At 38.6% G+C, this 27,988-nt stretch overlaps 1 protein-coding gene across 32 annotated transcripts in view; it reads right to left on the bottom strand.

Annotated features, from left to right (window-relative positions):
• The window catches only part of DST (dystonin), a 419,024-nt gene that overhangs the window by 15,875 nt on the left and 375,161 nt on the right, over window positions 1-27,988 (bottom strand). For all 32 annotated transcript variants that reach the window (XM_045573100.1, XM_045573106.1, XM_045573103.1 and 29 more), the window contains 15 exons: window positions 27,480-27,653; window positions 26,227-26,382; window positions 23,230-23,427; window positions 22,750-22,878; window positions 19,868-20,038; window positions 18,626-18,781; window positions 18,207-18,413; window positions 15,509-15,628; window positions 12,157-12,326; window positions 10,225-10,384; window positions 7,352-7,546; window positions 6,462-6,590; window positions 4,071-4,214; window positions 3,234-3,422; window positions 1,271-1,400 (listed from right to left, as the gene is read on the bottom strand). In XM_045573100.1, coding sequence (XP_045429056.1) covers window positions 1,271-1,400; window positions 3,234-3,422; window positions 4,071-4,214; window positions 6,462-6,590; window positions 7,352-7,546; window positions 10,225-10,384; window positions 12,157-12,326; window positions 15,509-15,628; window positions 18,207-18,413; window positions 18,626-18,781; window positions 19,868-20,038; window positions 22,750-22,878; window positions 23,230-23,427; window positions 26,227-26,382; window positions 27,480-27,653 — 2,428 coding nt within the window. The remainder of the gene's footprint in view (window positions 1-1,270; window positions 1,401-3,233; window positions 3,423-4,070; window positions 4,215-6,461; window positions 6,591-7,351; window positions 7,547-10,224; window positions 10,385-12,156; window positions 12,327-15,508; window positions 15,629-18,206; window positions 18,414-18,625; window positions 18,782-19,867; window positions 20,039-22,749; window positions 22,879-23,229; window positions 23,428-26,226; window positions 26,383-27,479; window positions 27,654-27,988) is intronic.

Genomic DNA, 27,988 nt, shown 5'->3' with positions numbered 1-27,988 from the left:
TACATAAACCTAGTTGCCCTTTGCAGAGAATAAGGCTGAAAGCAGGACAGGGGAGGGCAAATGAGGGCAAGAATACTGGGCATCCATTGGAGTCAGAATGAGACACTGGACAATTCCAGTCCAATGTGGAAGTAGGACACTCGCTTGCACCCAGGTCCGTTTCCCACTGACACTGTGGTTCCCAGGCTTAGCCTCACACACAACTTGCCGCCTCACTGAAGTTGGCTCCCTTTCTGGCTATTTTTTCACCAATGTCTACAACTTCACCGAATAATTGTCTCAACACATTTTCCTCACTCACTAAATAGTTAACTGTGGCTTAGAAAAATTACTGTGGCTTAAGGTCATATAGGAAGCTGCTGTCCATCTGGGATTTGCCCAGAATTCCTATCTCCCACAGGGCTTTACACATGTCAGAATATCAATAGCTAATATTTATGGAGCATTTAACTATATGCCAGAAAATATGCTAAGCACTTGACAAACATTAGCTCACTTAATCCTCACCACAGTCCAATAAGGTTGCAATTATCCCCCTTTACAGATGAGAACACTGAGGCTAAGAGAGAGAGAGAATTCAGTAACTTGTTGAAGGTTACATTTCCCAGTTGGTGAGTGACGTGGACAGATAAGGAGTCTGTCTCCAGAGTTCTTAACCACTTTGTTGCTTTGCCTTCTTGTGAAATACAGTAACTACAATAGATCTGAAACAATGTTTTGTTTTTATCATAGCACCATTCAGAAATATACACATAAATGATATAAATCATGCTTTTTAAAAATCTTCTCCAAGCTAGCTATTTTTTTTAAATATCACTTCATTGGGTCAAGGTAGCCTACAGTTATACGAACATGGGCAAAAATCTATCAGATTGCTGGTCACTACTGAACAGTTATGTCAAGAACTTTATCCAGGTTACGGTCATTTCTGTTCCATTCAACTCTAAGGTTATTTCTATAACAGAAGCAAAACGAGAAGATTCAAAGGGGCTGATGATTTCAGTTCTTCCTGCAAACTTTTCCATTTCTTCTAGCTAATTGAAAAGACAGACTTCAAGCCAATGAACTTGTATACTGTGACCTGGATGTGTCTTTTTCTTTATTTCTAAACAGGTGGCTATGAAACTTGAGCCCATGTACTCTTTCGAGAAAACCTTTTACAATAGAGAGCTCACGTAGAATCACCAATTGCTCCAAAACTTCAAACAATAAACCAAAATGAAAGACAACCAATTTCCTTGCTTAACCATCAAACTTGGCCACGGCTTACTTCCTGTTCGTCCCTTATCCAAGACGGGGATGTGGGACTGCAACGAGGAAGGATCGGCCGCTCTCCTCTTGTAGGTCTTGGTAACTTTATCCACATCAGGCTGCTTCCTGGTCATTTCCTCCATGAAGGTCTGAAATGCAAGCATCGATATCAACTAAACACAGAGAAAGCCACCTTTAGAAACAAACTAAAAACAACAAGATAAAAGGACCACACTATTATTTCTGAAAAAAAACAAATAGATCGTATCATGTTTTATCTTTTTTTTTTTTGAGGGGGAGGAGAACTAAACCATCATGACATAGCATTTTCTCATTTCTAGAGACTAAATAAAAGGTTATAGCTGCTAAGTAATTCCAGTATTACAAAAGCAGCTGGTTGTCATTTGAAAACCACACATGGGAGCGGCTGGGTGAATAGCGGAACCTGTGTGTGCACCAGCCAGAATCAAGAGTCCACGCTCTTCAAAGGGTCTCAAAATGAGCATTTGTCTGCAAAGGAGCTAGCTCGTTGGGGTGGTCCCTAAGACTTCTCCATGGCACACTTCACCTACACATTTAAGATGGCTGTGATATAAAGAGACAAAAAGCATCCACATTAAATGAGGGATATATTTAAATATTTCTGTCAATGAGTATGGTTTGCCAAGGAGGGTAAACATTAATCAGATTAAAGTTTATATTTAAGAGGATTGACTACCTTGCCATTTCTTATCTTGTCTCCTTAGGCTTATTATTATTGTTGACTATATGATCAATATTATATATATACTTATTATTATGATATGCATTCCTCTATCTGGAGCATGTAGCAAAAGGCAGAGGCTGCTGTGAAAAATGATGAGGGAAGGAGGAGTCAGATGACAGTGAAAAGTGACACATTTCTGGAATATCTGTTACACTAGAGAACTCTGATCACAGAGCACATGGCCTGAGACAGTGCACGGCCATGACAGTTACCTTTTTATTAAAATATAATGGCAATGTTCACTGCTTAACAACCTAAGCTGACACAACGTTTCTCTAAGTAAATGTAAATTACACTAACAAGCAAACAGATCAAGGTTAGTGTTTTGCCCATGATTTCAGAGTTTAAGATAGGCATGATATACAAGAGAAATTATTTTTTAAAATATATTCTTTCATTGATTTCAGATAGGAAGGGAGAGACAGAAACATCAATGATGATATGGAATCACTGATTGGCTGCCTCCTGCACGCCCCCTACTGGAGATTGAGCCTGCAACCCAAGCATGTGCCCTTGACCAGAATCCAACCTGGGACCTTCAGTCTGCAGGCCGATACTCTATCCACTGAGCAAAACCAGCTAGAACGAGAAATGATTTTTTGAGTAAAACTATATATATATAGTTTATATATATATATATATATATATATATATATATATATATATGCATATTTGGAGTTCTGATGGTGGACATCTCAGGAGATGTTCAGCAGCAAACAGTAGAAAATGCAAACATGGAGCAAATGAGCCTTTGAGGGCGAGGTCAGAGAAAAGGGAGAGAGATGAAGAGAGAGAGAAGAGAGAGAAGGAGGGAGAGATGGAGGAAGAGAGAGAAGGAGAGAGGCAGATAGGAAGAGAGAAGGAGAGAAGAAAAGAGAGGAGAGAGAGAGAAAAATGGAGTCTATAGCTACCACTTAGAATGCGAGAGGCAGGGGGGCAGGGGTGGAGCCAATCTGATGCAGTGCCCATGAGTGCACCTTCACAGAGGCCAAAAAGGAAAGAGTTTTGGGAAGATAACAGATAAAGAGGAGAGACCGTCAAAGTTCAGTATCTGTGAGGTGTTTTAAGGCAGTGGTAGAATTAGAAACCCAGTTGGAAAGAGTTGAAGAGTGTGTTTGAGGAATGGAAGTGAAGGTACAAAGCGATCTTTGAGCACTACAGCCGTGAAAGAAAGAAATCACCCGAGAAGACAGGGGTAGGATGGCGTTTACTTTACCTGGTGTTCTGCAATGAGGGCCTTTACTTCTTCAATTTCCTGGGGGATGGGCTCTTTGTCCTTATCACTCAGCGTGGTTTCAGCCCACTGCAGCCAAGTCAGCAAAGCTTCCAGCAACTCCTGTTTGGCAATGAGCCCAGCCAGGGCACTTGCTAGTCTCTGCTGATGTTGCTTTGCCCAGGCCAACACCTGGCGGAAAAATAGGAATGTCTCTGAATTTCTTCCATATTAGTGAATAATTTCAGTGTGAACTAGGATCATCCTGGGCTGGAAGTCTTTCTAGATCCCATCCGTGGTACCAAGACCCAGCTCAGGATGCCTGTCACCTTCAGAAGTTTAGAGATGTATGCCAATCACCCAGATTTCTCTTTGCTCTCCAACTCACATTAAAATATGCATTCTCTGAAGGACCATGTAGGCTTACTCCACGTAGAAATAAAAATAGCTAAGATCTTAGATACATAATTAATGTGCTTTGTGTATGCAATTCATTCCATACGCATATACTGCTATGAAATACTATCCAACCACTGGGTTGTTCAACCGACAGACACAGTGTGGAAAAGAGAAAGGAAGTAAGTTACTACACAGTGAAGCAAGTATTTGCCTTTTCGTGTTTCAGGGATGTAGCTGCCAAATGCCTCTCCCTGTCTAAAGAAAAGTGGATTGCAGGGACAGGTGATGCTCAAGGAAAATTATGCTGCAGACATTTCTCTCTGCAGAGGCCTCAGGCTCCCAGGGCCGTGAGTGCATCTTAAAAGCTGACGTTTCCACACCCCCTGCCTGGCTGGCTGTCAGAGCTGCCACTGCTCTGAAGATGGCTGGAGCCACACTGACCTCCTCAAACCTGGCCCGGATGATGGTTATCCAGTGCTTGATGGTGGTGATGGAGTCGGGGTGGCAGAGAGCCAGGACGGCGTCCCCCATACTGGTCGCTTTGTTGAGGGCAGCTCGTTTTTCCTCCAGTTTCTTCATGAATTCCTGCAGCAGAAGCAAAAGCTTCCATTAGCTGCTGGCATGGCTGAAAACAAAACTCCAGTGACAGTCATGTGACTGGCAAAGTTCAACAAATACACAAGAACTTCAGCTGGTGTCTTCACACCTGAATATGATCCACTAATTGGGGCATTAAGGGAGAAGAAGGCACAAACATAGGAAACAAAGTACTTTCTACTACATATTTTAAAATACAGTTATATGATACTATCTCATGATTTACATTACACATTTTTAATACACAAGTTATACTCTCTCCTGATTAGGGAGATATTGTAATTATCGTATTGATGGAAAGTAGGATTGGGAGAGACAGTAATACCACAAATAGAAATAATACTGATTGGAGAAAAAAACAAAAACAAACACCTAACAAATAAGACAAGGAAGATAGTATTTTAAATGGTATTAACTACGTCAGGAAAGATAGGAATATGTACCCAAAAAGGTACCAAGGAAGCGAGAAGGCGGGGCAAGGAGCTAGGAAAGTTGAGGGTGTGGGAGAGAAGGCACAAACACCCAGCCAGGCAGGTGTGAGAGGGAGGCTGGAGCGAGAGGGCCAGACAGCGGGCACACAGGGTACAAGCTGTCCCTCCCCTCCATGCCGGTAAGAACCGCTCTCTGCCCCAGCAGCACAGATGAGCCGCGAAAGTCCAAGGAAAGGGTTTCCCATCAGCTATTTTACAAATGCCTCTCACACGTCACTACTTTCTGTCACCAGAACTCTGTCCATAGATTCATGAATCAGAGAGCTCTGCAAGTGTGCTTAAGAAAATGGGGACCTCTACCCTAAAACAGTAAGTTCTCACTTAACATGGCCAATAGGTTCTGAGACTTTAAGCAAAATGACACAACAAAACTAATTTTATCATAGGCGACTTGATATAAACAGGAGTTAAAGTCCTATTGCCTCTCTTCAATATTATAACAAAATGTTATTGGAGGACGTACAATTTTTGTAAAAAACCATCACTTCTGCTGCTCTGGATCCCTGCCTCCTAGTGTTCCTGGGGGTGCCTGGTCCTGCTGGAGGGTGGTGAGACCCTCCCCAGGCCGAGAATGTTAGAGTAACTCAGTGCTGGCTGGTGGTCAGCCTATGGAAACACAGACTAGATTTTTAAAATTCTGAACTGAATAAAGTAGTCACAGTAAATTTGATACACTTTTCATACTCTTAGCTGAATTCTTCCATTCTAGCTCCAACTTTAAATGATGTGGGTAGCATTTCATTCCTCCAGATAATGTTATACAAACTCCCATCACTTTTATTAATGACAAGGTAGTATTTCATGACTATAGGTTACACCATGCATCATTGAGAGAGCACAGTAATTAAAATAAGAAGTCTCCATAGATGATGTAACCCATGCTACACTGGAATTGATGATGTATTTCTAATTTGACCTTGGAAGGCGAGGTCACCCAGTGGTCAAACAGATCCTTTAAAGGTAACAGGAATCCTGACATCAGTATAACACTGAGTGCTAGCATTACAAAGTCCTGGTAGTTAGAATCAAAGGTTAAAGAAACCCAAACATCTGTTAAGAGCTATCTGTACCACTCTCTTAAGGGTTTTGCTAGTTCTACGCATTATCACAGGAAGATCTTGATCTGAACCTCCACGGCCAGATTTTTACTTTATTATTTAATAATATGTCTACTTACATAATTCCTTTATCAACTTATAATTTATCCTAGAGTTACTTTTAAAAGAATTTAAGGTGGCCCTTGATTTAAAACAGAATTGGCAGAGGCTTAAAAAATTAAATTTGAAGACCAATTATTAAATTACTTGTTTGTCTTGAAAGTCAAAATTATTAATGAACAATTCTAATGGTATACTTATGCCAAATTGCTCATTAAGGAAACCTCATCTTTAAAATGCACATAAAAGTGCAACAAAATTGACCAGTTTTGGTCAGATACCAAATAACCCCCTAGAAAAAAATCAATAAGCTTCCTAAAGATAAAAAAATCGAGTGACTAATTCTAGAATAACCACCTTCTTTATAAAGGAAACATAAAAGGATAGCTATACATACCTGTGTATAGGTGCATAGGACACACCTGTGCAAGTATGGAGGACACAGGTGAATTCTCAAATGTATTAGATCTTTAACTAGTTCTTGGGAGGGAAAATATTCATGCAACTGACATTTGCAATCACGAGTCCATTTTCTTTACTTTGTTTGATTTCCTCATTCAGTTTGACTTAGCATTTACGTAACTCACTTTATGCTGATCAATGAGGGTCCGAAGAGCATCCTCGTCCTCCGGCAGGACGCCATGGAAACGAAGGGTTTGCTCCGCCTCGGCCAGCCACTCCAGCAGGGCGTGCACCACCGAGTGGAATTCCTCTGCCTACAGGTTCACACAGACACACGCACCCCAAACAAGAGTTCCAAATATGCTTAGTACAGTTTATTCTTCCTCTCAATGAAAAAAAAAAAAAGTTTTCTATTTAAATTGATTAATCATATGCACTGTCCCCATTAAGAAGATAAAGCTAGATGGTGCTGCATTTTACAAATGTTAGGAAGCATCTAATATATAAAAAGGCCTACGGCCCTAGCTGCTTTGGCTCAGTGGATAGAGTGTTGGCCTGAGGACTGAAGGGTCCCGGGTTCAATTCCAGTCAAGGGTAAATGCCCAGGTTGCAGGCTCGATCCCCAGTAGGGGATGTGCAGGAGGCAGCCAATCAATGATTCGCTCTCATTGTTGATATTTCTATCTCTCTATCCCTTTCCCTTCCTCTCTGAAATCAATAAAAATATATTTTTTAAAAAATTAAAAAGGCCTATGTATGAAGAATGACTCACTATTCTAACAATCTGGTTTTAGATGAATGGCAGCCCATCTTACACTAGGGCTGAACAATTACTCAAGCAGCACACTTATGGGAAGATTAGGAAACCGCCCTTGGAAGTAATTTACATTTTTGGTGGAAAGACACCGAGGGGCTCCGGTGGGGGGGGGGGGGCAGGTGGAGTAGGGGGAGGACCCAGGCACTGATGCTCTAAGAATATCCTTCTCCATGATGGTCTTGGTTAAGAAATGGGTAGCTCTGATGGAGGCCCCAATACCTTCTCCCTACACCTGCTGTAAGTACATATAATGTTTACCTGGCGCAGAGCTGCTTCTAAACGAGTTTGCTTCGACACAGACAGTGCGCACACGGTCTCCCAGCGTGTGCTCAGTTCCTGCATCTGGACCCGGACCCAGGAGGAGTCGTCCCGGCTGCCTTCGATGAGCTCCCGGGCGGAGCGCTTCAGGGCCTGCACGCTGCTGGTTCTCTTCCCCAGCTCCTTTTGGAAGGCCTAACGAAAACCATGTTTTTATAGGCGTTAATGTTTAATTACAAAACCCGAACAGTAAAACATAGTTTCAAATATATGTGTGCAAACAATCACATCATGGAGAGATCTCTGAGACTTGGGATTGTTCACAGGATCCGTCAGAGCATCGTTACCGCCAGTCTCGTATCTGAGACACAGACAGCGGGCTGCTGGCTGCCAGTGGAGAGGCCAGCCTGGAAGGTGGTTGGAAAAAAGGCGAAGGGATTACCAAGTACAAACTGGCAGCTACGAAACAGTCATGGGGATATAAAGTACGGCACAGGGAATATAGTCAGTAATATTGTAGTAACTACGTATGGTCCAGGTGGATACTACAAATATTAGGGTAACACTTTGTAAAGTATATGACTGTCTAGCCACCAAGCTATATACCTCAAACTAATACAAAATAATATGGAATGAAAACTGTAACTGAAAAATAACATTTTGGTTTTTTTTAATAGCAGTCTTGTATAAATTGGTTCGATCTTGTAACATTCTTCTGAGTGAACCACCCTATTTTTCTAAATGACACATTGGATGCAAATATTGGTGACCACCCTTTATTTCAATTCCATAAAACAATGCATCACGTTCCATCTTCTCTATGATTCCTTAAAATGGTGTCTCGATTCCTCTCACATCGTTACTGAGTACCAAGTGTGTGTTGGCTACCACACTACTTTTACTTAGTGTAAACAAATGAAAGAGACTAACAAGTAATGAAGGAATCCTGGGGTACTTCATGACAATGGCAGGAAATCTCATGGAAAGCTGGCGTGTAGTAGTCCCTTTTCTCTGTAGCATGCCTTCATCTTTTCCAGCACCCTGAATACTACTAACCCATAATGTCAAATTTAATTAGCTTAAATCCTTGTCACTTTGGAGTAAAAACTTTTTGGTTTTTGCTTCCATCTTATTCAGGTGAACTCTGATGAACCAGGAGTTAATTTGGCTTCTTTTGGTCACAGTCTTCATCAAAATACAAGCCCAGGGATCTTTAACTCTGATACAAGAGTCTGTTTATGAGACTAGATCTTTCAAAGAGCCAACTTTATGTAGAGAACAATATTATCTTATCTTTCTTTAAAAAAATGATCACAAATATTGCCAAGTACATTTTATCACTATTGCTGTATCCATGGCTTTCTATTTTGGTACTCGGACCATTCATAAAAGAGAGCCCATTAAAACCAGTGATGAATTCTTTGCTGATTTCCTTCGAATAGTGTTAAACAAGATGTTTGCACACACACATGCATGGGTGCACACGTGTGCGTGGGAGCACACACACACACACACACACATGCATAGATGGGACAGTGTCTCAACATTCTTGTGATAGGACTAGTCCAATAGATCTGAGTAGACTTTCCAATGTACTCTGTATACTTAAATTTCTTGAGCCTTCCAATTGTATTACTAATGCTGGATGATTAATTCGTTCTTGATGACCTTTAATATATAAAAAACCTGGCAAGTGCCTAGGGGAGTAAATGTTTAGACAGTGAGCTTACAAAAATGGTATTTATGTAAAAAGTAACATTACACTATTCATTACTCATTGAATGGCTGCCAGGGAATGGAAAGGTTTATATTAATCATGCACAAAACATTTGTTTTAATATAGGCGAGGCAACGTAATTCTTTAAATTTTTTATTTGTGTGGGCCTGATCAATGTTCTTCATTTATTCTTTTATTTTTTAATATTCAAAATAACAAACTCTCCTTTATTGATATAATGAGATAATAGAGCCAGAAAAGGGGAACTAAATATGCAAAAGGACCAGCTGTTTAAGAAAATAGATAAGATCAAAAGAGCATAACCAGGGAAGTAGAAAGAGAGCATTTTTAAATGAAATAAATTTTCTGAACTCAGAAAGGATGAGGGGAAATACAACATGAATTCAAGTAGTGCTGTAAGATATCTTTATATAAATTAAACTCAGACATAATCCTTCTACATTAGTATAGTACCTCCTGTTGTTTTTAAGCTCTTTAAGTTGTAATAGCATTTGATCATAATAGAACCTTACACTCAATATCAGCTGGAGGTCTCAAATATGACCTTTGATTTGCACAGTTTAACATACATATCAGATGATTTTCGAGGAAACCAATGTTCTTGAAATAATAATCAAATCCCTCAGCATATGAGGTTATCTCATAAGTTGCTGTAGTTCAAGAGCAAGGTTAAAACGTTTTTTAAAAAAAGAAAAGCAGCTGACCATGACCCCATAGATCATGTCACATTATCTATCCACTTATGCAATGATCAAGTTCCAGGTCACTCAATGAATGCTCTTAAATTACATTACATAATTATTTAAATTAATTTTAAAAAAAAGATAGTAAAACATTCTTGAAACATTTATTAAAGCACCAGGGAATGAAATTAACTTTCCAAGTTCTAAAAGGTCTTGGATCTGGAAATTCAAAACAAAAGCGTTTCACTTTCATTGACACTAAAATGATTTTCTTACACCATCTTTAACGTTGGCTTCCTGATTCTGCTCAGCTGCACATACACCTCAGTATTAAAGATTATTATGGAGCATGTTACATAGTATCTACGATTTTAAAAGGCTACGGGGAAACAGTTTCTTCTCTACCCAGAATAATCACAATGAAATGAATAAAATGACCCAGATAACAATACCTTGTGATTATCGATCAGATTCATCACTAAATCAATGTCTCCATGGACAGGCTGGTCTTCGGCCAGCTGGGGCTCCACTCTGTATAACCAGTCAATGAGGGCCTGCAGGGCATCTGTGAATTGTCCGGAAAATAATAGCGCTTCCTCCAATTTGTTTTGTCTGGGGGGTAGGCGGGAGAAGAATCAATCCAAGCAACAAAAAAGCCCGCCTGTACATCCTAACAGCTAAAATGTACTGAAGTTTGAGCCAAACTCAGAGGAAAAAACAATGTATTGGTATCCTCTGCTGTTTCTTTGCTTCCCTTAAAAAACAAAAACACAAACACTTTTCTCAATCCTTTTCTTTTATTCCTTAAATGCATGGCACTGTCCCAGGAAAATTCCTTCATCATCACCTCTGGAAGCCACAGACCCTTCCATTTCTTCATGAAAGTATGGTTTTTTAAAAATATTTTTTTATTGATTTCAGAGAGAGAGGAAGAGGGAGAGAGAGATAGAAACATCAATGATGAGAATCACTGATTGGCTGCCTCCTGCACGCCCTCCTACCCCCCACTGGGGATTGAGCTCGTAACCCAGGCATGTGCCCTTGACCAGAATTGAACCTGGGACCCTTCGGTCCACAGGTCAACGCTCTATCCACCGAGCCAAACTGGCTAGGACGAAAGTATAGCTTTTTAACAAAAACAAATTTTTTTTTTTTAATTTATGTTCTAAATTATCATACAGTAAAATGGAGGGTTTTTGGATATATGGTTCTGTGAATTTTAACACATGTATAGATAGATTCATGTAATAATTATCATCATAACCAGGATACAGAACAGTTCTATCACCCCAAAATCTCTCTGTGCTGCTTCTGTATAGTCTCAGTCTACCCCCATTTCTAACCCTGGCATTGACGGATCTGTCTGCCATCACTGATCTTTTGTATTCTCAAGAATGTCATATAAAAGAAATCATTTATCTGACTTATCTGACTATATGACATTGTATAAAGCATGACCTTTTGAGATTGGAGAAGATTTTTAAATTTTTTAGAAAAACACAAAAATATTACTGTGAAGTTCCCTAGAATGGAACATAATACTCTATTTTATCTGGATACTGACAAAAGCAATTTGACTAAGATCAATGAAAACTTTGAAAACATTTCTAATATATTTAAACTCTTTCAGTATATTGTTTTTTCTTAAAAATTTTGGGCCTTTGCTCAGCTGTCGTGACTCAGTGGTTGAGCACCGTCGATTTATGAATCAGGAGGTCGAGGTTCAATTCCCAGTCAGGGTACATGCCCAGGTACCTCGGGCTCAACCCCCAGTAGGGGGCGTGTGCAGGAGGCAGCCCGATCACTGATTCTCATCAATGATGTTACTATCCCCCTCCTCTCTCTGAAGTCAATAAAAATATATTTTTAAAAATTTTTTTGGGGGGGCCTTCATGTTGAAGTGTAATGAGAAAAGGAAAGATTAGAAAGGGATGGATGGAAGTTGGAGGGGAACACAGGGATGAGATCAGTGGATCTTGCCCAATAAGAGTCTATATTTTAGTTCACACCAACATTAAGTTCCTTAAGGGCATGAAGCAGAGGATGATCAGCTTCCACTTACTTTTAAAAAGACTACCTAGTAGTTTTGTAGAAATTGGACTAAGGAGGACAAAAGAAGACCTGAAAGATCAGTCAAGTGTTAGATGACAGAAGTTTGGGGAATGTTATAAGTTTTGAGTGAATTGGCTACTTAAAAACAATCGTGATGATTAGCAAAGCCTTCTCAGTGCAGACACTGTGCACCGAGACTAAGGACCAGAGACGTTTCCCAGGCAACGGACATATTTCAGGTTCCTAAAATGTCCCTGCAAAGTACAGCTCTTGTGTATCTGAAAGAGGTCTATAAAGTGACCAAATGTTTGGTTCATTAAAGAACATCTCACCTTTCCACAGACTTTCCACAGATAGTGTCCCACTTGTCTCGGAGCTCACTCAGCATGTCATCCAGTTTCAAGTTGTCATCAGCCAGGGAGGTTTTCTCCTTCAGAGAACGCCCAGTTCTGTTGGTGGTGTCGTACACTGAATGCTTGGCTCCAAGGGATTTCTGAAACTCCTAGATGTCAAACAAGGATACGATGTGCATTTATACTTGGGACTAATACACAAATGGGTAAGAGACATTAAAAGAGGCATCCTATATAAGAAAAGGCTAATATGCAAAATCAACTGAATGGCGGAACGACCAGTCGCTATGATGTGCACTGACCACCAGGGGGCAGATGCTTAATACAGGAGTTGCCCTGGTGGTCAAAGTACTTTCACAGGGGGAAGCCGGGCTCATGGCTGGTAATACAGCAGTGGTGGTGGGAGCCTCTCCCGACCCTACAGCAATGCTAAGGATGTTTGACTGATGGCTTAAGCCCTCTTGAGTGGGCCTAAGCCATCAATCGGACATCCCCCGAAGTCTCCTGGACTGTGAGAGGGTGCTTTTTGTGGGGTTTAAAACATTTAACAAATTTTGTGCACCAGGCCTCTAGTCTCTAATAAATGGGTCTAACCATTGCAAGATATCAGCAAATAATCAAGTCAAACAGTTCAGTGCTGTACTCGACACCGGAACACATCAGGATAGACAATAATCTTTACATTTTCAAATTATCTTTCTCAGAAGCTAGGTGTCTCCTAGAGCACTTACTACTATAGAGGAAGTAATTTAAAAACAAATCCCAAATCTTTTGTAGCTATATATTATAAACAGTATGCTAGTTATGATACCACAGAATTGCTAATAAACTATTGAAAATCCCATGGTTTAGGAAGGAAAATGTAGTTAACATTCTATGAGTAACTATCGGTCCAGTAAGGACACGGAGGGACTCAATACTGTATAAATTTATGAGTGTTTTGCCAAACATTTTTTTGGCACACATTTCCTATATTCATGATAATTTTACATGTAATTTTATCTGTGAACTGGGGCGAGGGACAAATAAGAACCACACCGTTAGGTCCCTATGTTTAGACTTACTGGTCACTCTAATCACACCACTTGGGAGGCCTACACCCCTCCTCTCTACCTCTATACTGACCTACCAAAGTCTCAAAAGAGCTACAGATTACTCTTCCAAGTACCAAATAGCTATCCTGCTAACACGACCTCCATGATGTGATACTTCATTTGTGTGTGCATATGTGCAGGAGGGGTGAATTCTATTCTTTCTACACAACTCAATTATAAGCCTTTCTGCAGCAGCGATATTGTCTTTGTAAGCCTCTCATTATCAGGTTATATTTTCTGTGTGTTTATAGAATGTAACAGAAAGAATGGGCCAACTGCTATTGAATACATAATCCCAGGGATGAGAAGAAAGCAAGGACAACTGAATAGTCAGTTTACAAGCTCATAAACTATCATGAGAACACTTAATGTAGTGATTCTCAATCCTGGAAGCACATTGGAATCACCCCAGATAGTAAAATGCTATACAAATGTATAATTTTCCAAAATAACCTCAGTTAAAATTACCTAATAAGTTTTTATTGCCTTTAAAAGCGAGACAGTTTAAGTGTCTTATAATGACTAAGATATTTATTTTGTCTTGTAAAAAAGGAAGCAACTACATCTGGGAAATTTTTTAACAATGAGAACAATTACAATATCACACTATTTCTGCCGTTCTCTGTACATATTATCTTCATGTTATTCTAAACAGAATGCTAGTTTTAGAAGCACGGTATTGACAGATCTCTTTCACAGAGCGAATACACAACAAATGTTATATTGAATACAGGGCAGGTTAAAACTCTTTAAGGACAAAAAGTACCCAAATAATGAACAGAAAAGACTTCTTTTAAAATTGGCTTAATGAACCTTGTATCTTTATCTCAAAGAAATGGTGATTGTGGCAATAGATCACAGTAGGGAAAATAGAGAATCTCACAGGATTCTTTGCATATTGTTATTTCTAGAATTTTCTAATTTAAATATTCAGTAGACTTTCATAAGACTACATGACACGACATCTACAATCAAGTTCAGATAAGACATTCTACATTGAGAAGGAGGCTCTCGTTTTTCCATTAGAGGGGGAAGGAAGGAAGATGCAGCTCACCGTCACTGTACTGCCAGCATTACGTGTGGTAGCTCAGGGACATGGGACACCAGCAGGACAAGCCATTCATAAGCCCTCATCTTGCCAAAACAGATGCTCGATATGTTTCCTTCCATCTTCCTAGGATCGTGACTTTCCGAGGTAGGTGGATTCACTAATCGAAGCAACCATCTAGAATTTTCTGATGATGACCTTCCATTGCCCCATATTTTTTTCAATCCTTTTATAAATGATCATGTTTCAAGCAATGACTTATATGTAGATACCTAAAACTGTGCAACTATTTGCAGGAACCACTGCCCTTTACCCACATCCTCATCCTGAGTGCTGATGATCAAAAAGAATGACAGAAGGACTCAAACTCAACAGATTTGAGGAGGATGGGGAAACGCACTTTGAATGCCATGTGGTAGGAACAGAAAAGGTAGAAAATATAAAATGCAATGTCTCTAGATCTTACACAAGGAAGCCACTGACTGTGTTTCCTTGAGGGTTAGGATGGAGTTTCATATACCTACACATACACATTGCAGAAGGAACCAATTTCCCCCAATGCACTTGTTAAAAAGAAATTTACATTAATTTTTACTATAGAATTATCTTCTACATGGCTTATGATAGGAAATACAAGATAAGACAATTGTGATAAAATTGAAATGCCAATGTTTTAACCTCCACAAAACCTTTATATGTTTTAGGTTGTGGAAGAATTCCAGCTTTAATTTTGTCTGTTTTTCTTTTACCTAGATCATAATGGAATGGACCAATGTGAAGGGCAATTGTTTTAAATTTCATGTATAATAGTTCACATTGAACAACCTTTCTCTCTTCCAGTGATAAATAAATGTAAAGCCAGGTAAGAAATGAAAAGTAATCTTGAAATATATAAAGACATACTATGCTTTTTTTTTTTTTAATCCTCACCTGAGGACATGTTGTTGTGTGTTTTTTCATTATTGATTTTTAGAGCAAAAGGAAGGGAGAGAAAAAGAAAAACACCGATGTGAGAGAGAAAAACTTTGATTGGTTGCCTCCAGTACACTCGCCGACCCAGATGGGGGATCTAACCCATAACATAGGTATGTGCCATAATCAGGCAATCTTTTGGTGTACTGGATTGACGCTCCAACCAGCTGAGCCACTCAGCCAGGGCACCAAATGCTTTTCCTAACTGGAGACTCACCTTATGCTGCGAGAGTTGTGTCTTTAGTTTGTCCGGATCGTTGGCAATTTCCAGTTCAGAATCCAAAGACTTTTCTGACTCTTCTAGCCACTCCATAAGTTTAGTCCAAGCTTCATGGAACTGTGAAGAAATTGATATTTTGTCCAGGAAACTTTCACTACACACTATATTTAAAATCTAGTATTTATTTAAAATAGAAATTAACGTTAATGGAAATGTTGAAAATTATTAATTCAACAATTCCCCTGAGGAAGAAAACAGCAGTAGTCTCAACAGCAGATTACAAACTGTCTTGTTTACACTTGGCATGTGTGGTCCTGTCCATTGTCACTTTGTTATAATTCATTCAAGCACACAAAGTTTAACAAAAACAGATATGTTAGAAAGCATCAGGGAAAACTTCCCTCCCTTCCTTTTTCTTAGTTAACATCAACTCAGAGAATTTTATTTGCTTACTGCTGTCTCTTGACATTCCTGGGTTGACTTCTAAGGTGTTTAACTCTTATTTTAAGAAAAGGAATAAAATGGGAGAGAGAGGATAAAGTTTGTAAACTGGCTTTAAAATGTAATAAGAACAAAAAGAGGTCATTTCATTCCTGTTTGATACAAAGATAGCTGAACATCTTTATTTTTGCTATCAAAATCCTTAACTTAATATCCGTGCCTCACGAAATTGGTTTGGTATGTAAGAGCACCCATAGTACTTGAGTTCTAACAAAATCTAATTCTCTTTGTCATCAACCTTGAAATAGTCTGGTGCTACATATACTTCATTTCACCCACAGTCTGTTTTCTGTTTATTCCTGAGAACTAGTGGGTACTATTTTTGGAGACCAAGTTGTGAAAATGGTTATAAATTATGTCTTATAATAAAGTTAAGTGAACAGATACATAGCAAAGACTTAGGTAATCAAAATAAAATGTGTTTTATATCAAAGCACATTAATAATGGAATAGCAAAAAGACACTTCTTACCAAAGCAGCACAATAAGAGCACGGAACCGCAAAGCTGCAAGGGCCCCTTGGAGATCATCTCATCAAACCAGCTCTCCCTACACACCCCTCCCACAATGCTAATCAATATAAGCATGAAAACATGGCGGACAGAACAGGAACAGACATTGTCCAAGTCAGAGAACTATGGTCAACATCTGAGCCCAAAACTGAGATCTTAGAATAGAAAATAAAATTTAAAAAAATAGAAAGAAAGAAAAAATAAAATAAAGATACAGCTAGTCATGGTTACTTTGACTAGATACAGCTAGTCATGGTGTTAGGTAGTCTTACTACAAATAACATTGGCTGTAACAATTAGATGGTAAGTTTAGTAATATAAACACACAGGTTCTAAGGCTGGTCCTACTTTCAAAACGATTTTTAAATGGTACAAACAGAAGAAATGCTATGCTTTTGCATTGAGACCAGAAGGATAATCCTTATGAAGTTATGAAACAAACAAAATAAAATTGATTAAATGGAGAAGAGAAGAATAGAATGGGCAACTGGCTTCAGGCACCCAAGAGATTTTTATAAGCTAGATGTCCTTAACTCAAAAATGCCTCAACTACAGATGACACTGTTACATATGTGGAGAGGAAAATGTCAGGCTCAGTATTCATGCTATCTTACAGAATCATGAGGGACTGGTTCCATTCCAGGGACTCACTTATAATACTGCTTATATCATACCTCCCACTCAAAGAGGGATGTATGGCATGTAATCCTATAACAGTGTAATCCGTCATTTATAAAGCCCTTAAAAACTTACGCTGATAATTTTAAACAGTGAAACACTAAACTCCCAGGACATCTTTTATATCACCCAAGTGAGCCTAGCTCTCCCAAACAATGGTGCCCGGCACCAACGATGGGCAAATGCAACTGAATAGGACAGAGAGAGTCATAAAAACTAAGCCTTGATATTACACTTCCTAGTTTAGAATAAAAATCAACTTTGACAAACAAGGTGAGTGCATCTTTCTTCCTGCTAGAGAACAAAAGACATGCGCTTTTGCTTCTCCTCCGTGTGTAGTCTAGAACACAATATTAAAAACAGGTGAAGAAAGTAAAGCTAGTCCCTTGTGTCACTAGATTAAAAAAAAAAAAATGCAGCCCCAAGAGATTCAAACAGTTTAGAAGAGGGATGGAGCTGTATCAAAATATTAGCAAAGAAATAAAGGCTTGCCAACAATGCGCAGATTCAGGGAGGTGAGGAGTCCCCACCCACTCAGACACAGAATATCCCTTTCAGAAGGTTGTCTGAGAAGGCTCAATGTCTGGCTCTCAGCTGACAGTTTGAAGGAAGTCTGGCTTAGGAACTAAATGAAAGGTAGCCTTATCATAAAGTAAGATGTCTCACTCCAAGTATGAGAGTGGAGGTTGACAGGACAAAGAAACAAACAAACCAACCCAGTGACAAGAATTCTGAGGGCTTCAGATAATGGACTGTCTATGAAGACAACCTATAATCGGTCTTTTCAGGATCAGTCCCCAGGGCCTGAAGCTGCTGCCGGGTAAAAAGTAATGTCATCATCCCAACCCGGGCCACAGCCCTTCCAGGAAAGGAACACCTTGGCTTCGTGCCAGGATTGTTATCCCTCATGCAGCCTGCATGGCCAGTCCTTGACTAACATAACCTGTATTTTAAAGGCTAGAACTGATGCATTGCCAGGTTCAGAGAATCTTTATCAAGGTTTACCTGCTTGGCCCTCTTCCTTGCTTCATCCAAGGATCTTCCTCTTTCTACTAACCGTTGAACCACTTTTTCCCATCGGCTCTGGACACTGATAAGCAGATTCTTAATGAGGACAACATCTTGTTTCTGGCTAAAATACTTCAGGTGGGTTCCAGTTTTATCCAGCTCTATTATCTGCTCACGGTGAGAATTTACCTCATTGGCGAAGACCTTTCCCCAAAAAAAAGGGGGAGGGGGTTAAAATGAGAAACAAAATAAGGAACAGACCTATCTTGAAAATGCTTCTGGTGTCATAAGCTGAAACTATTTCAAAGGACAAAAGAAAGGTTTTCAAACTAGCACATTCGTGCTTTTGACATGAAAACAGCCAGCTGTCTAAAAGGTCTGGAGTCAGAATGCTCTCCGTGTGAGTTATGGCATACCTTGTGTTCATCGATTTGAAACAAGACTGTGTCTAAGATAAGACTTGGCCGAGAAGCAACATTTAGGGTCTGTTCAGCCTGGGTGAGCCAGTTGATGAAGTCTTGGAGAGAATTGTGGAACTCCATTGCCAAGTTGAGGGCTTCTTCCAGTTTAGTCTGCGAAAAAAGGTTGTTTAGTATTTGATGATATTTAAAAGTGAATTTTTTTCCTCCCAGTTAAACCACTCTCTTGTGGCTGTCCTTCCATTCCATATTTTATTTATGCATAAGCTATATTACCTAAACAGTTTATGAAAGTAATGGACCATCCCTAAGGTACTGGCAAGTCCAACACCTTGAAGTATATTAAGAAGCATCTCACTGCAGCTAGAAACATTTTAATATATATTAAACTATGGTTTGGGATCAGTTAAGCATAGAACAGTTAATGTTCTGTTAAAAAGCATCTGTAAAATGAAAATTTGACAGTCATAAGATTAGTTTTTTGGAATTATAATACTATGAAATATATATATTCACACACATACATGCTGTGTTGGCGAGGACTTACAATCTAGTACTATTCCTATCCTACTAAATATTTTTTCTTACAGCATTAAACAGTAATGTTTTTTAAAATCTGCTTTTATTGATTTCAGAGAGGAAGGGAGAGGGATAGAAACATCAGTGATGAGAGAGAATCATTTGTTGGCTGACTGCTGCACCCCCCTACCGGGGATCAATGCTGCAACCAGGCCTGTGCCCTTGGCTAGGAATTGAACCACGACCTCCTGGTTCATAGGTCAACACAACCATTGAGCAACACTGGCCAGGCAGCAGTAATATTTTTTAATATCATGGATTTTTGTCAAGTAAGTGCTTACTAGTATGGACAATTATTTCATTCTCTTGATCTCCCTCACTCCCTCCCCTACATACATCCTTTCGTTTAATAAGAATGACCAGAATAGAATTATTTAACAGCCTAGAATTTGAGTAGTTCACAAATTTAAAAATATAGCTAGTAACAGTGATCTCTGATACACTGTTACCTATGTTTGAATAGATTCCTTTAACTCTTTTCTTCATTTAAGACAGAATACGATTTTCAACTGACCCCATGAAAACGCCTCATGTATACAAAAATACATTCAAACATGGATCATTAAATGTCCCACTGATCTTGCTACTCAGAGATAAGGTAAAACCCATGAAATAAAACAACTAACACATTCATTCTATTATATTAATCAAGGCACATACTTTCCTTTCATTGAGTTTGGTTTCCACTGATTCCCATTTTTCTTTCAAGTTATTTATGTCTTGGTCAATATTTGTCTCTGCAGATTCAGGGCATCTTGCAAGCAGCTGTTGGCCTTTCTGCATCAGACTCTTAAATGTCTCTTCTTTCACATCAAAGGCGGCACAGATTTCCTATCAAGATACCCCAACCCCCAAGTTATATCACTCTTTAAGAGAATAAAGTCTAAGAGTTCTTATTCCATTTCATCAAACCCAAGCCCCTTATCATATACTCATCTCTATCCAGCATACAGCATAACCCTGAGACATAACTCTTCACTATATTGAAACAACTAAACCTATAGCCATACTGTCTACCGAGAAATCTCAGAAATGCTGCCACCATCACCAACCCATTCTGGCATGCGAAGGTTTGTAAAACAGTATTTTAAATGCTATGGAGAAAGGCTTCACTGTATAGTAACCAACCTTTGGCTAAAAAGTTAACCTCATTGAACCTTGACTTCCTCCTTTGAAAAGCAGGTTTTAAGTCTCTCCTGGGACTAGCTAATACAATAACTATAATATTTTTGGTATAATTTAATTCTGGGTTCAGAAGACATTCAGTGGGTAGAAAATAAAGACTCAATTTAGTAAGACATTTAAATTGATTATTAAGACTTTGGAATTAAAAAAGCCAAACTTGTAGTACTTTGAGGATTTTACTCTCACTTATAACATTTTTAAAGCTTTCAACTAGAATGCAATGTGTATCTTCTATAGAAAAATTTTAAAAAAATATTGCTTAAATAAATCCAGAATTTAAAATCAATGAAACAAGAGTTACATTCCTATAAAAATATTAAGACTAGTTGTAGTCCATTGATTAGATTATAATGTTGGTCAAATCATAGCTCCCCAACTGAAAAATTATATATTCTATGTCTAACATTTTCAACTTCATAATTTTTAAGTGTGACATGTAATTCAAAGAATTCGCTCATATTAAAGTATAAAATTCAGTGTTTTATTAGTATATTCACAAGGATGTGCAACTATTACTAATTACTGCAGAACATTTCCATCCTCAAAACTTTATAATTTCTTAAGCCTTAAAAAAACCCTTTCTAAACATATTGACCTTATCACCTATTGAAAACTTTTAATCCTACAGCAAAAGTTTTAAATATAGCCAAATCTCAGGAAACTATAGTCTTCTAATTTTTCTGGTTTTCTTCAACTAACACAACCAAATCAAAAGAATATTACTAAAAATGCATTACAAATATCAATAACCCTTTAGAATCTCTTAAATCTTGGAATATCTATAATTTGGTAAATTATGCCGGGTTATAGCAAATATCCCACCCAAACCACATAAGCTAATATCTAATATTTTCCTAAAAGTAAAGTATTCTAAAGAAAAGCTCTTTGCTGTTCAATTTCATACTTATATTCTTCTAATTTAACATTTTAATAACATTTTATTAGAGATTACTTCCAGGCATGTTTGTACAAGAATCTATTATACTTATATTTAATGAACACTGTAATAGCTACAGTGGTACTTCCAGGAAAGTAAAGAAGTATCTGGAAGTCAGTCAGGTTTTATGGAAAAAACAAACACTCCCAAAAGTTATTATTTAGTCAATTATTTTTTTCAGTGAACAAATGGTCACTTGTAGCACCAAAAATAAACCAAATGAAAACAGTAACAACATAATCACAGACATAATAATTTTCTAAAATAATGAAGATACATGAAAGGTTTCTAGAAAATTTCATAATGGATTAGTAAGATTTATTTTTAACTCCTCATGGCTACAGTGAAGTAAATAAGATGTTAACTCTGTTGTGCTTCTTCATAAAACCTCCAAGATGGTTGCTTGCTCCCCACATCACCAAATTCCAAATTATTTCCAAATAAGTACAGTTTTAATAAGCTCTTACAACAGCATTAGACATCTGCCAAAGAGTGCAGACTTTAATGTTCAGTGGCCCATTTCTTTTGTCAAATTCCTGAATACTACTTCTTTTATTCCATAAGATACTAATTATCAGCATTTGAATATTAAAATGAATTCCTGATGCAAATTCACAAGTGTAAGAATTAGAGGATTCGTTTTCAAACTCTGAAACAGGCTGTTTTCACTTAGAACTTTTAGAGCTGATTTATAATGGGAAATGAATAACAAATGTCAATAAATCAAAGGCAGCCTACATTCAATTTGTCAGCCCGTATCTCTGTGAAAGAAAGCCAGAGACTTGATTCTAATTATTTTTTCCCTCCTTATGCTTTGGCACTGACAGGGCCGCAGGACCTGGGTGGGACCAGCCCAGAAGCAGAATGCTGCGGTTGGACAAACAGAAGCCTCCTCTTGTCTCTATCTGGTCCAGCATGAAGCTGAAGATGCAGCCCTGTCACCAGCAAAACAAGTTAAGTGACCTTGTGTGAGCAGGACAAAAACATATTTTCCAGGCTTCTGTGAAGCAAGCTGGAAATGCAATGATTAGCAGCAGTAATTTTTAAGTCAATTCTGATTACTTGAGAAGGAATTTTTCCTTTCACTCAAAGAGCAACAGTTTTTAATTTACACAACGTTTATCACTACCCATACAAGTTTATCATTTTTATGGGGGGAAGGTATACTTCTAAAAAAATGTCTAGACTTTCTAAAACCTCTTTCCATGTTCTGAACACACCAACCTTTGAAGTAAAGAATAGGTTCAGATTTGAAAAGTTAAATCAGTAAATGGTGTTTCTAGCACTTACACACAGAGATTCCTGCTGTAAAACTCTATATCCTTTAGACCTCCTGCCACGATTTACTTTTCACCAGGGCCCATACAAGATGGTTCGTTTCTTAATCTGAGGCTAGAGCTGTAGGAAACAACACACTCACCATGTGGGCATTCAGCTGCTCCCTGGCCGTCTCTGGTAAACCTCCCAGGGGTTTGGATGCTAACAGATGGCGCTCTGTGTCGGTCAGCCACTGCTGCAAATCCTCAATTTCGCCATGAAACCCTTTGGCCTAGAGGGACAGAGAGTTTTAAGTTTGGGCCGTAAATACTGTCGCTTCCACACCGAAAACAAGGTTTAAACAATCCCGCCTGCTGAGTCTCTTTCTGCATTCCTAAGAACAGCCAGGTGCCAGCCACCAGGTTGGCACTACCTCTCTTCTTCAGGAGGGCGCTACAAGATAAGACTATTACACTAAGAACTCGAGAGCCTTCTCATCAGCGCTCTTTATCCCACTTATTTTTACACTTCTCCTTGAGGTGGGAAAATTAAGCAGGGGCCTGTCTGCAAACCAACGGAAGCATTGCATGCTCTTTTGGTCCTGAGGACGATAGACAGTTTCAGAACGCATTCTCTCGTTCACCTGGCGCAAGGCACCATCCAGCTGCTGCTTCCGTTGCTCTGTTTTTTCCAAAACATTTTTCCAGCGTTGGTTTAAAACCTCTAGCTTGTTCTGAAGGCTGCTTGCTTCTTCTCCTGCACTTGATTCAAGTAGATCACTTCCTGCTTTATTAACAGTTTCCACTGTGGACTGATGAGCTAACACATCATTTTGGAGCACCTGAAAATATTAAGATAACACAATGGTTGCTAGTTTATGTTAGCATCCCTTTTTAATGCAATGGTTTTGTTTCCTGGTTTTGAAGCATTTTGAAACAAAAACATCATCTACATAGAATATCAATACTAAAAAAAAGTTTTAAAACGATGGACTTCTTTTCCCTTACCTTTGCAGCTTTCCTGTCTCCCAACATCCCTGAAATGATTATGGGAGACCAATGCAAGTTCTTCCCATTAGAATAGCTTTGCAATGGATGACATTAAGTATTACAGACATTATAATTAAAAGGCTCTAAAAGTATTCATATGGTTCAAGCTCATTTTAATTGAACTTAATTTTAATGTTGCAAGTAAACAACTTAAGAGATATTTATTTTTATATATCCATTTTCAAATATAAAATTATTACATTTCTAAGATAAATGGCAGTAGGGTTTACATTTAGCACTCTAGAAGGGGAAAATGATCCTAGAATATTCTTTTATCCCTTCTCATTGGAATGGTGCTGGAATTGACTGCTAAGTTGACAGGCATCTTAGGAGGAGGCCCTGGCACTAAAGGGAAATAGATTTATTTCACTGTATATCGGGGATTCTCAAGCCCGACATTCCAAATTCGAGCTATTCTTTTACTAGAAAATACACATGAACTGCTTGCTACATATCCCAGCAAATAATGTCCTCCTATTCTGTTACACGGCAGAAATACTAGAATGGGTTAATGACACTTCAGTGCACTAACATAGGCGAGCCTGGCTCAGTACAGAATGCAACTGCCAGGCTAAAAAGATCAATTTTCTCATACTGAAAAGAATGGCAAGATTTACACTTTAAAGAACAAATATAGCTGAGTAATAGTTTCCTTTGAAGAAGACTGTAGTTTTGTTTTTGAGAACCAGACAAATCCTTCCTCGAATGTTAATAAAAACTAGTAATAATCCTTCTCTCCATTCACTGACTCGGGATTGTCCATGAGAAAGAAACATCACTTCCGGTCCTAGGTAAGGCATCTCACATCTGGACTTGGAGGATTTTCACTGATGGGTACCACCCACCAACCATCACTGTTTCTCTGACTGTATATACTCATTCTCTGAAGTATCTGGTGAGGGAGTGATTTTCAAAGCCTGAAAAATCAACTAAGTAAGAAATCTTCTTTATAATAAGCATGCTCTCAGGCATGCTAACATTGGGAGTAAGGTCAGGTTTAAATATCCTTGTAGCCAAAATGTAAAAAATGATTCTAAAAAAGTCATTCTCTTAAATGGTCCAAGTCCTATATAAGCCACAGCTTAGGAGTTAGAGAAAAAGGCAGGAGGGGATGGAAACATTTCCTCCCTTCCTCCAACAATTGTTCTGGCAATTCTAAGTCCTTTAACTTTTGACCTTTGAGAAATGAAAGGAGAAAGAGATCCATTTTTAATGCACAAAGATAAACGAACAGAAATAAAAGGTCCCTAACTCATCCCTCGCCCAAATAACTGGGTCAGAGTGCCTCATTTTTCCACCTCTACTGTATTCTACCAAGTTCCTGTCACTGATGTATATGACCTTTTAGGGCAATTGCTAAGTTTATGGAATGTAAATGCTATAAACTCACACTATGAGAATAAACACGTTTTGTTTACGTGCAGAGTCAGCCTCACCAGTCATTACTGCCCTTAGCCATGACATTAAATTAAAAATATTAATGATGCATAATATAACTGCTTAATCAAATGTGGTTGGGCAATGACTACAAATATAGACAGAACAAGGTAAAAAAAAAAAAGAAAGAAAGAAAGAAAGAAAGAAAGAAAGAAAGAAAGAAAGAAAGAAAGAAAATTTTAAATTAGGGAAAAATTATTCTGGGGAAAAATATGGAAGGAGAACTAAAGCACAAATAGTCAAAAACTGCATATCATACTCTTAGAGTGCTAAAAAAAAATACTTTTTCCTTTTAAATGCTACTAAATATGTAAAACAAACTTTTTCCATTTGACAATCAAAAAATCTTATTTAAGGTTAGAATTTAGGACCTAATCTTAATTAAGATACCACTATTGGTATGAATGTTAAGGTTCTGTGAAAGGCTGTTGAATATCAGGAATAACACTGCTGAGCACATAACCTTATATTCAGTAAGCCTAGTGACTTAAGGGAGGGAACTTTCTATTAAGATTTACCAACTAAGTGTCACAAAGATGACAATAATATAAAATTGTATTGCGAAGATCTCAATTTTCAATTTATAAGCTTTAAATCTAGTGCAGGACATGAAAACTCTTTTACACATAATATGTTAAAGACCTAATTCATAAAGAAAAAGACTGGGAATGCAAAAGGCCAGAAAAGCAAGCCTCAACATAATGAGAGACAAACAGATAGAGGTATGTTAGATGTGCCACTCAAGCAGCAAATGAGATCAGGGTGAACAGAAGAAAAAAACACACTACCTACAGTGGAATAACATTTTGAATCTATAACTTATTAGGCTATTCTCAACAACTTTTGAAACTTTGCTACATTAATGCGATGACAGGTATGATCAGGGAATTAAACCTGCCTGAGCCCTAGTAAAATTCAGCCAAAAATTTCCCATCCTTGCTGTTTTTGATAATTCCCTTGAGCAACGAGAAAAACATTTTTATAATATTTTTAAGAAGTGTGTTTTAAGTAGTTTAACCTTTAGTTACAAATTCAAATATGAACTTGTGTTAAAATGACAATTTAAAATGCATAAGGAAACATTAAAAAAAAAAACCTGACGAAACTGGAAATGTATAGAGAAGAAACGTAATAATGCAACCACAGCTACGTACGTGATGCTTGGCAAGTTCGATTTCAATAGCCTTAGGGTCTCCTCCCACGGGTTTCTGTTCATTTAGCAAGCCCTCGGTGTGAGTCAGCCACGCCAGGAGTTCGTCCAGAGCATGTTGGAACTGCCCCAGGGCTAACAGGGCACCCTCCAGCTTATGCTACAAAAAAGTAGAGATAAAATAAATCCATGTACAAACCTGATATAGTGCATAACGTCCTATATAATAAAGAGGAAATATATTAATTGACCCTCATGCTGTTGCAAAGATGGCAGCACCCAGAGCCAATAAGGAGGGAATATGCTAATTGACTGCCCCACCCTCACAGATGGCTTGCCCTCATCCACAAGATGGCAGTGCCCAGTCCCCTCAGCCCCACTGGGGCGGCAGGTACATGGCAAGGCTGGCCCACCCTCAGGCAGGTCTGGCCACTCTGCACACCTGCCTCCAGAGTTCCCCAGTCCCCTCAGCCCCCAGCCTCCCAGGGCTGGCCTGAGGCTCAGGTAACCAGGGCTGGCCTAGGCTTGCATTGCCAGCAGTGGCAGCAGCAGAAGTGTGATGGAGCGTTGTCTTCCCCTGATCACCAGGTTGCCTCCCAACCCTGTTGGCTCCCAGACTGTCAGAGGGAGCAGGCCAGGCTGAGAGACTCCCTCCATGCATGAATTTTCATGCACCAGGCCTCTAGTATATTTATAAAAACAAAGGCAATGAATCAATGTTCCCTGCAGCATAAGTCTATAAGCATATCCAGTGAAGCCCAATTGTCACAAGCTTCTACATTCTAAGTCTGAAACACTTTATGGTTAAAAAATGGCATGTGACAGGCAGAGAGAGTTCTAACTAAACTAGAGGCCTGAAATAAACAAACAAACAAACAAACAAACTAAAGGCCTGGTGCATGAAATTTGTGCATGGGTAGGGTTTCTAGGCCTGGCTGGCTATCAAGGCCGATTGGGGTCTTCTGGTTGTCAACTGGGGCCTTCCTTCCAGCTGCTGCCCAGGGCCTCCCTTCCCTAGCTGCCAGCTACCGGCTGGGGCCTTCCTTCATTTCGCACCACCTCCCAGTGCTCAGCACACACCATAGTGAGCAATTGAACTCCCAAGGGAACACTTTGCATATTAGCTTTTTATAGATAAGAGAACTTAGGGGCTTCCAAAGTTTACGTAATCACCTAATTTTAGTTTTTAATAATTATTTTACATTAATACATAAAATTGGGATTTTATAAATTCTTAACAAAAGTCTTGGTATTTACCTGTCTGTTGATGATTCTCTCATCCAGACTATCCCATATCAACTTCAGTTCCATTAATGGGTCCTGAACAGTGTGTTTGTCACTTTCTTCTGTTACTTTCTTCAGCAAAAGCTCTGCTTGATGGTTCAGTCTTTCCATCTCTATCTGTTGTTGATAGGCCTCTGACTTAAATTGCTATATTTTAAAAGAGATATACAGGAAAAATTTGCTGTAACTCCATAACTTTAAACAAAAATAATTCTATGGGTTAGACCTATATTATAACTCATACTTCTTATTGGGTAGTAGGGTGAATAGGAATTAAAATGTAACACACAGTTTACCAAATAAATTCCCAAAAAAGGGAATTCTTTTTCCTTTATTCATTATTTTCTGATGAAAAGATATTTCTATTTATAATTTTGATATTTCATTTTTATACTCTACAACAACAAAAATAACAAATTTCAGGGCTAAACTTAATTCAATATCTAATTATATATATTCAATAAATGAATTTTGAAATTATA

This window comes from Pipistrellus kuhlii, unplaced genomic scaffold (assembly GCF_014108245.1).
Source record: "Pipistrellus kuhlii isolate mPipKuh1 unplaced genomic scaffold, mPipKuh1.p scaffold_m20_p_5, whole genome shotgun sequence".
Taxonomy (NCBI): Eukaryota; Metazoa; Chordata; class Mammalia; order Chiroptera; family Vespertilionidae; genus Pipistrellus; species Pipistrellus kuhlii.
Note: the sequence above shows the minus strand (reverse complement) of the source record. Positions and strands in the feature narration are given on the sequence as shown.